This window comes from Epinephelus lanceolatus, chromosome 19 (assembly GCF_041903045.1).
Source record: "Epinephelus lanceolatus isolate andai-2023 chromosome 19, ASM4190304v1, whole genome shotgun sequence".
NCBI lineage: Eukaryota > Metazoa > Chordata > Actinopteri > Perciformes > Serranidae > Epinephelus > Epinephelus lanceolatus.
The window spans coordinates 23341721-23352241 of NC_135752.1; the positions used below are offsets into that span (position 1 = coordinate 23341721).

Genomic DNA, 10521 nt, shown 5'->3' on the forward strand with positions numbered 1-10521 from the left:
CACTTTGTGGCCGACTGGCTCCCCCCTGTGGTGAGAGGGAGAGTTGCACCCTGGAGCTCGGCAGCTTTGTGCAGTATGGTTTTTACACTGTTTTTAATATTAATTTAATCCTAACAAAAATACAATTAAAAAATGGGTTAAATAGCATAATATTCAGGTCTACCAGTAGTATAGACTCCACGGTAAATACATATCCTATCAAGCATTACAGTGACCAAGTGATTAGCTTCTTAAAGGGACAGCTCACCACAAAATCAAGCTTAGATACTTCTACTCTTGTACATAGTGCTATTTATCAGTTTAGATAGATTTTTTAAATTCCTTTTACTGTCATGATATAATTTCATAGATCTTGCTCATTGTGAAATTATTAAGTGAGAACTTGTATTGACATACAATGATAAATAGCAATGAATAACACCAAGTTATGTAATGGCACAGGTTTGTATTTTTAAGAATGTTATCGTAATTTTGGTGTCACAGAAAAATGAATTCCATTAATTCCATTTCTTATTTCATGGTTCATAATCATTTTTTTTTTCTTTCGGGTTTTTAACCTTCAACATAAGGCTGAGAATTAATATGAAAAAAAATGGAAGAAAAATAAATTACTCACACACATGCGCAAAATAAATAAATAAATAAAATAGATTGATAACCTAGATAATCTAAATTGTTTTGGTGTGAGTTGTTGAATGTGGGAGCAATCTCTCAAATATAATGGAACCAAATAGCACTTGGTTTGTGGTGCTCAAAAGGCCAAAAATAAAATTTCAAAAACTCAACAGCAACGTCTCTTTCCAGAAATCATCAATCAATCATGTTTTTATATTTTTAAATAGTCTGTAGCTACCTAAAACATTTAAAGTTTTTTCTACATTAGCTATAAAATCTATAAATTAACTATAAAAACTATTCAATTAAATGATTCATTTCTTACTTTCTTTGATTTTTTTGGCAGATATGCAATGATTGTATTATGTATGTTGATGTCCAATGTAAAGTCTCTATTTGTGTCGCGACAACACACACACACAATAGCCTGCACTAGGGGCTGTCATCATAGTGTGCACTGGGGCCCGTCCTAACTTCGTTGAGCCAATGTTGGTGGGTGTAGTTTGGTAGAAAGCAAATAGTTCCTACATGAAAGCGCTCACAAGACCTGTAAGTCATCTTGAGTATTCGAGCCCTGATTACTGGATAGAGACAGAAAACCACAAGCTGAGAGCCACCTAATTCCATTATATTCCAGAGCAGGCAAACATCTCTATGGCCAATACCTCCAGCACTCTGCAACTCACACCAAAACAGTCTAGACTGATGAATAGCACTACACAAGAGAGGAAAAATATCTTGTCTTGATTTTGGGGTGAGCTGTCCCTTTGACTGCCCCCCCACCCATCATGTTCTCTGTCACACAGTCAGACAAATGTGCCTTCATTGGTTTACAATTTCACAAACCTGAGCAAAGACTGAGGCCAGGACATTCTTTTGAACATTTTTAGACAATAGTCAAATTTGACCTCAAGACATGCAATGTGTAACTGATGTATCTTGCCACCCACCAAATACTAAACACTACATTTCTTAACTTTGACTAATATTTGTTGCAAAATATCTGTGATGCAAAATCCAACTGAGGCATGTAAGATGCTGAGAACTAAGGTGACCAAATGAAGAGTAGACATTCAAAAATCAAGCATTTGTAGCCTTCAAAGAGGACAAAAAAAAAAGGTTGTCACCAGTAATATCTAAGTTGAATTCACGAGGACAGGACACATCAAATTGAAATATGTTTATTTCCATAAAAAATGAAAGTAAGTCACTAAATTGCAAAGCACAGGATTGCAAATATATCAAAGAGATCCAATCCAAAGACAACAAAATTAAAAAAGAAACAAAAGACTATACAATGCAACAATCTGGACACAGCTGGAGCAATTATCGCCTCTTCTGGAAGATGTTGCCTCTTCCCATTCCACCACGGCCCCGACCCCTCGCAGCCACTGCAGATGAAAGCAGGGAAAAAGAACAGTTTTAACAAAATGATACAGAAACATCTATTGGTTCAATAATTTTGCCACATATGAAGAAAATGAAAATGTGCTAAATGTGGATAATATGAGCATACATGCAAAACTATGCAGTGAAAATATCCCTGTATTAAATGCTACCTTTGTAAAACTGAAGCTGAGAAAGTCTTTATGTAAGAAGTTATGTCACATTTACTGTAAACATATGGAAATGGCCGAGGAGATACTAGTCCAAAAACTCTGCACCCACCTTGTGCTTTGAGAATAGCGGCCTTGCCCCTTCCTGCGCCAGATCCCTGGTTCTTGTTCTTCATACTCTTTAACATGGGAGCGTTCTTTAACATGTCCGGTAAGATCAGGAAACGAATCTTGCTGCCACGGATGTAGACCTGCTCCAACTGTGCCACACGACCATCGCGATAAGTCACTGTTATGTTGGACATCTGTGGGGACAGAAGAGAAGTGGAATTTTAGCTACTCGACAAGTTGAATCACGAGGTTGAAAAAAAATATTTTTCATGTTACAGCAAATGTAAAATGAAATTCTTGAGCTAAAAGTGGAAATGCACCCCAAAGTGAACTTCAATTCTAAACTACAGCTTAAATCACAGTGCAAGCCCACCTGTTTACACACTGCAACAATAGGTCTGTTAATCAGTGGTTCTGAATCTTGGTCTTTCAACACAACATCTCTACTGCTTTCATTTCTTACCATCTAATAGGGGACCAATTATTTACAACTTGGTTTCCAGGATTTTTTTTTTTTTTTTCAGTTGACTAGCTAGCAGGATTGGAGCCAGGTCTCTAGTACTTGGGAACCAGGGCTGATAACTGTTGTGTTAAATGAGACACCACCAAATGGAGGAGATTGCAAAACTTGGTTTAACTAGAAGTAACAGTCTATTGTGTCTAGTTGCATGAGACCAATCATTGTCACAAATCTTCACAAATTTAACAAGTAGCTTCAAACTGAGTCATCTTGGAAGTTAGCAGATGAGGAACACACAGAAATAACACTTACTCCACACAAAGATGTACAATCATTTAAATGTAACAGCATGCATGCACCTAAAAAATATAGTGGGAGGTTGAATAATTTATTTTGATCCAAATTAACAGTTTGTATCAAGCAGAAACCAGTAAAAAAAAAATCAAATGTAGATTTGTAGGAAACACTGTCAACACAACAGCATCAGCCTAAAAAAAGTTACAAAAGAAGAGGGTAATCTGTCAATTCTCCTTAAATCTCACACTTAAGGAGTATTTTCTTTCTCTTTTAAAAGTAAACTAAATACATATTTTTTCGAAAGCTTTTAGTTTGGTTTTTAAGTGTATTTTTATTTGTTTTAGGAATTTGTATTATTGTTGTTATCGCCCCCCTTTTTAAGAGTAATGATAATAGTACCCTCTTATTGTGTTTGTTTTTATCGTGTCCTGCTTGTTTTTATTTGTGTAATACGCTGTCATATGATATCTTTTGTTTGTCATGAATGATGCATCTTAAGCACATTGAGTTTGTGCTTGTAGTATGAAATGTGCTATATAAATAAAATTGACTTGACTTTCTGTATTGTTACTCATCACATTTATGGGCATTTGCTTAACACATATGATGGGATTAGTCAAAACCTGACGACTCGCAACACAAAATGAGTTATGTGTGTTCAGGTAATCAAGCACACGAGCTAGTCAAGGTTTCCTGAACTATGCAGTTCCCAAAACTCAAGGGACAGTTAAAAGACAAAAAGAGTCATAACCAGGGTTTGAAACTGGCACCAGCTACCAGCCAAATGCAGGTAAAATATGTAAGTGGCTGATAGATTTTCTTCATTGACCAGCCAAAAAAAATGCAGGTGATCTATTGAGTGGAAGGTAAATTTTGGAATCCACCAGCCACAGTGGCCACAAGTCACAAAAGTTCATATCCAACCCTGGTCATCGCTCTGTGTGGTGTAAGGATGACCTTCGTTTCCGATTATTATTCATCCTACATTATTGTTAAAACTTTTTAAAAGTTTTTTTTTTGGATTTTAGCCTTCAATAAATATGATAGATTAAGTGTGAAGATGGGAGAGAGATAGAGGGAGCCCACGGCCGCTGCAGCAACAACATGACTTTGTGTATGGGACGCCTGCTCTATCCACTGAGTCACCAGACGGCCCATATATTATTAAGGACCAACCTGGCAGTTCATGTTGTCCTCAGCCTCGATCAGCTTGCCCCTGTACACCTCTCCAGTGTTGGTCTCACAGGTCACAATGTGTCCCTCTGCCTCGTGCAGGACTTTGATTGGGACGCCGATGGACATGTTTCAGCTGTGTTCCTGAAAAACAAGGATTGCAGGAAATGTTACAAAATGCAGTCACTGTCACCAACATCTTCCTACAATCTACCTCTACTTCAAGACAATTAACTTACTTCTGTTTTATTTTATTAAAACTGAAAACAAAGTCAAAACCAATGTGTTATGTGAATCTGTTAGTTGCATTAGCTTTAGCTCTGAGGCTGTACACATAACGTTAATCAGTGTAAATCGTAACTATGGCTTGGGATATTACAATAAACTATTACATATTAATTATATACCTTTAGTAGGATGCAATGTTTCAATACTATAACTCAGACCTGGTAAATATGACCAGTTTTTCTGTTAAAGCAGATCAACTTAGCCGCTAGCTATATTAGCTACATTAGCTAACGGTAGACTTCTATGAATTACAACTACACAGCTCTTAAGGTATCGTTATCTAATAAAGGTTCAGACCTCCATAGATTATTTTAAAGGAATTACTACAAACTAAAGCCTCATGCAACTTAAATACGTAACTCAATTTAACATTGACATTTGATTCTTTACTGAAGAAACTTTGGGTTCTGCAAACAGGCGGAACCATGTTAGCACCGAATGAATGGACTATTAGAAACAACGCAGACAAACACCACTGTTGACTAAACTACGTGATAGTGCGATTTTTAAAAACATAATAAGACGGTTACCTTTATCTTTTCTTGGAAACTGGTATCGTTTGTTGTTTCTTCTTACCGACTAAGCAACGTGCGCTTGTCGCTTTCTTCGCGTACCTTTTGGAGCCTTTTCCGCCTACCCACAATGCCACGGTGGTTCAAAGAATTACTTCCGGTGGTGCCTTGCGTTGCATTGTGGGATTTGGTGTTTTGAGCTAATATATCGTCCCCAGGAGAAAACTCCTGATTTGTTTATGGGGTTATTGTTTGATGTTGGATGGACTAGAACTGAAGGACAAAAAGTGTAATAATAAGCATATCTGTCAAATATTTCAGAGAAAGAACAATACTGTAGCTAGAGGGAAGTTCTTTTGGAGTTCTCAGATTGTGGACCTGGCTTTTACCCCACAAATATTGCATCTCTAACAAAATCAAAGAAACTCACTTTAAAATTTTACATAAAATTTACCCCGTTAATTGTTTTATTGCCAAATTTACCGAAATAGATGATTTATGTTCTTTTTGTAACCAATGTGTTGAAACTATTTCACATTTATTTTTTGATTGTAGAATCACAAAAGCTTTCTGGTCAGCTCTTAATCTCCATTTTTTCAACTCTGCCAATATCAAATACTCCTTTACATTAAGAGATATCATCTGCTACTACAATAACAAAAACAACAAAGATTTTGAATTTTTACTAAATTTTGTAATCCTTCATGCTAAATTTTACATTCACAAACAAAAAATTGCCAAATCTTGCCCCAATTTTAAAACCTACCTCTTAGAATTTGATTACACTATGAAATCCTTAGGTTTAATTGAAAACAGTAGAAGTATCAAACTTACTGCTCATTATGAAACGTTTTTCCCATCCTCTGACTAAAATGTGTTGCTTATTTTTATTGTCCTGTTATACTGTCTTTATGTCTGTACCAACACTTTTTAGAGTCTTGTATGTATTTTTTACATTGTCCCATTTGAGGTGTACCTGCTTGTTAACACTTTATTGTTCAATTAAAAAAAAAAAAGGGGGTTATTGTGCTTGTTTGTTTATTTTGTGTATGATGCCAATGAAAATTTGACTGACGCTCTGTTTTCCTGACCCTCGGTCATCTCTGTCACCATACAGCAAGTTTTTGTATAGATTTACATGTAGTTCAGTCAGGCTTAACTCAATAGAGGGACACCCAGGATAGTTTTTATTGGTCCTAACACCCTCCAGCATCATATATTAAAAGTATAATTTCATGGATTTAGTGTAACTTTTTTTTTTCAAGGTCAAAAGCAAAGTGTCAGTGTTTTACAGTCATGGTCTGTGTAAAATGGTGTTAATATTGGATGGTCTGTGTGTGCCTATCCAAGATATTTGGTGTCTTTTCCTAAGCTTTGGTGGTAAGTCTTTTAAATAAAACACATCTTCAAAGGAAATTTGAATGTATTATATCTGTATTTTGGGGTACTACTACCCAAAACCCATTTTTTAACCACATTTTCCACTTACAGTTTGTGCCACACTGCTCCTATAGCTGCGTCTACATTTACTATGTGTATACATTCTTGTCTTGTGTATAGACATATTATATATATATATATATATATATATATATATATATATATATATATATATATATATATATATATATATATATAGATATAGATATATGTTTAGTATCTACAATGTCATCATCTTTCGTTGTAGGTTTGACACCTATGTAGGGGATCGTAGCACGGGGGAGATGAAGGGTTGACGTGGAGATATGGAGTGTGTGTGGGCTGACTGCTTCTATTAGCAACTTTGAGCATTTTACTCATATTATCATTATCTTTTTTTCATTTACTTAAAGCATTTCATTTAAATTTAAAAGCAATATGGAATGCTGTGCCTCTTGATGATGTGCCAAAAAGAGACACCCTGTAGGCATCTTAAGAGTCTTAGATGGACTGGCCCCCTCCACTGACTATCCTGGGAGATAGAAAACACATGTGGGGCACTGATGGACACTTCTAATCATTACATTCATTCCCACACATTTCTGACCAGGACCCTGTTCTTCAATTGTTGGAGTCAGGTTGCAGGCAATGTTGTAAAGGACCTGATTGCTCCATAGTCTGTGCAGAGTGCATGAATATGCCAGCACAACTGGTGTCATTTAAGGTCTCACTGTGAGTGCAGATATGCATCATGGTTGTCATGGAAATAGAAATTGGTGTGTGCAGAAAATTCAGTGATAATATGGTTTATAACCTAACCTAACCTTTGTTTGGATTCAAAAAAGGTCCTTTTGGGTCTGTACCTGCCAAAGTGCACATATACACTGAGAACATATCTGATGGTTGTATGTGAAAGAACATCCTGGAAAACCAATGTTTAGACATAAATTCCACAAAAATAGCATGTTTAGAAGCAGAGATATAGATATATAGATTCTATGTAAACCAACAACCTCCCGCACACATACACTAACATCACACATGCTGTACATTTAGACTTTTAGAAATTTAAACAGGTACAAATGGAAATTTGCTTTTTCATTTGTCCCCAGAGTGGTGTCTCACTGAAGCGAAGCCTATACACCAGATGTTTCCTGTATGTTGTGGGTCCATGTCTTCATCACATCAGCCTGAGAGAGAACAGAAATAGAATCCTAGAATAAACATCGCCTACAAACAAATGTGTTATTAAATTATTCTGCTAATTTGCTTGTACTTTCTCAAATGACTCATATATATTTTGCATGCCAATGTCATGCTTCCGTTATAGTATTTTATCACTGAATAGCACACTATAAAGACAACCACTGGATTGTTTCCTGTCGGGGCATCATACCATCATATACCCTGCCGGAGCCTTGTGTGTGGTTTTTAAGACAGATGACGGGGTCTGTGAGGTAGATTAGGTGGCTGTTATTGTCCGTACCTTCAGCAGTCTGTTGTTTATTTGGGATTTTTTTTATTTATTGTGCTGAAATGACTCAGACGTGAATCACCCATAACCACATCATTTTTATAACCCTTATCTCATGCTTGTCATCGTGGTGCAAAAAAAAACAAAGCATTAAAATGAAATGGCTTTATTCATTTTAATATCCCTGGGCATGACCACAAAGTATAACAACTGATATGCATTGTTTTTGAATAAACACACAGTACATGCACTGAGTACATACCCATGTATATTTACTCCTGGAGACATGTCTGTGGCATTGCTTTAAGGCACGTAAATGTTGCTTAATGCAGGCCTTCCCTACAGTGAGAAGGCTTTTTAATGAGGAACGAGAAAGCATAATGGCATAATAAAAGACATCATCCAATGAACCTTCATTTGATTTCCATTGCATTAGCCTCATTGACTGGCGTCAGCAGCCAGGCTACTCTGTAAACACCTCTTGCTGAGTAGTCTGCGGCCATGTGTATGTACTCTACGTGAGTGTACCTGTGTTTTTCATGGTGTCTATTTGTACAGGCTCGACTCTGAAAGTAGCCGCACTACAGACATATGGAGTGATATTTGAATAGATTAAACAAGCTCTTTGTTTTGGATGGTTGGTAACTGGCCTGTATACATTGGGTGCCTTTGACGCATATGTCACATAGCTGTTGAGCCAGCAACGGACACGTGTTGCCTGGCAGTTATCAAATCACTCATCAAACTAGCAACATCTAATGTTCTGTAGCTATCCTGCACTTTGAGAAATGACTTTTTAACTGATCTTTACACAAGAGATGGTGCTTCAGTGTCACTGATTTCCCCTAAATGTTTTATGGTTCATTCAGGCCATTAGTCACAACTCCTTGTAGGATACACTTCAGTCCATGGGTGCTTCATCTATAACAGTATGGAGTCTGTGGTATGTATCGGGTGAAGTCAGGCAATTTGTGACATCAGGTAAAATGAGACAAATAAGATTTTACATCCTGGGCTCTTTAAATATCCACAGCCAGTCGCCAAACATGTTGCTTTTTATCTAGAAATGTCATGTACATGAAACAATCATTTTGGCGGTCTGAGATAACTAGAATGAGCAGAGCAAATATTCACAGAATCACTGGTCCCAGTAATTGCATGATAAGCTACGTGACATGTTGTTCCTCTTTCTGATAAAAAGAGCCCACAACAATAAGGGTAGTTATACCATTACAACAAAAGTGGTTCGAGGATGTTGAATTTTGTTAACTGTTGCAGCAGTGGTTCCCATGTGGTGGGTCCAAAAGTGGGTCGCTGGTCCATTCTGAATGGACCACAAGTGACCTGCGTATGTGTCAAGTTTGTAAAAAGACACTTTATTTTGAAATATAGTGATTTTCCAGCACAGAGCTCTAATTTGAAGTGCTGTTTCCTGCTGTAGAGTGAGTGACTAATGGACAGCTGCTTGACAGAGACAGCAAACTAGCTCAATGACATGGCCAAACGCAAGTAGGACGCTGAATATACTAAAATGTGTGGACCTTAAACTACTGACTAAGGAGAAATCTGGACCCTGTAGCTGGACTGGTTTGGAATTACTGTTTTACAGGGAAGGGTTTTGAGTGAGTTCTTAATGCATTCAGGTATATGGGACAAACAATTAAGCAAAAATTGAACATTTTTCTAACATAAAACCATTATGTTTTTAGGGCTCCCTATTAATTAAAGACATTTTTAGGATTTTTGTCACTTAAAAGATATTAAAGATAGTGCAGTGAGTCCAGAATTAGCCATCACTGTTACACCCATGCACAGGAGTGTCCATTGTGTACATTGACAATATGACACCAAGGAAACAGGCAGCATAGAGAAAGCATGGCAAAAAAATTGGGTGATCTTTCTAGATAAAAAGTTAGGTAGCATTAATGATTTAATGAATTAATGAATGAACTAGTAAATGGATTTAACCATTTAAAAAACAAACATGACTGTCCCACTTTACCTTACCAGCTGTCCTATATTACCCGAACATGTTATCAGAGTGAGGTTGGGGTTTTCGATGTGCTTAAAGGTCAAAAGTTTCTCAAGAATTTTACAAGGCAATGTATTTTCTATATAGAAATACATTGGCTTGCGAAAGTATTAACCCCCCTTGGCATTCTCTCTATTTTGTTGCCTTACAACCTGGATTTTAAAAGGAATTTTGGGGGGGGTTGTATCATTTGATCTACACAACATAACTACCACTTTGAAGACGCAAAAAAAAAAAAATAATAATTTTGAAACAAACAAGAAATACGACAAAGAACAGAAAACATGAGCATGCGTAATTATTCACCCCCGCCAAAGTCAAATCTTCGTACAGCCACCTTTTGCAGCAATTACAGCTACAAGTCTCTTCGGGTATGTCTCTATGAGCTTGGCACATCTAGCCACTGGAATGTTTGTCGATTCCTCATGGCGAAACTGCTCTAGCTCCTTCAAGTTGGATGGATTCCGCTTGTGTGCAGCAATCATTAAGTTGTACCACAGAATCTCAATTGGATTGAGGTCTGGTTTCTCCTTAAACCACTGGAGTGTTGCTTTACCAGTGTGTTTAGGGTCATTTTCCTGAAG

General features: G+C 36.9%; 1 protein-coding gene across 1 annotated transcript; it reads right to left on the minus strand.

Annotated features, from left to right (window-relative positions):
* Positions 1-1780: 1780 nt before the first annotated feature.
* Positions 1781-5165, minus strand: snrpd3l (small nuclear ribonucleoprotein D3 polypeptide, like). The gene is made up of 4 exons (XM_033647326.1): positions 5031-5165; positions 4216-4356; positions 2284-2476; positions 1781-2006 (listed from the first exon to the last, which is right to left on the minus strand). The coding sequence occupies exons 2-4, from the start codon at positions 4339-4341 to the stop codon at positions 1942-1944; spliced, it is 384 nt and encodes a 127-aa protein (XP_033503217.1). The 5' UTR covers positions 4342-4356; positions 5031-5165; the 3' UTR covers positions 1781-1941.
* Positions 5166-10521: the final 5356 nt, after the last annotated feature.

Coding starts and splice junctions, on each gene's coding strand:
- snrpd3l (XM_033647326.1), bottom strand. CDS start 4,341: ATGTCCATCGGCGTCCCAATCAAAGTCCTGCACGAGGCAGAGGGACAC. Junction 2,477..4,215: donor AGGACAACATGAACTGCCAG/GTTGGTCCTTAA, acceptor CTGTCCCCACAG/ATGTCCAACATAACAGTGAC. Junction 2,007..2,283: donor CGCTATTCTCAAAGCACAAG/GTGGGTGCAGAG, acceptor TTTCATCTGCAG/TGGCTGCGAGGGGTCGGGGC.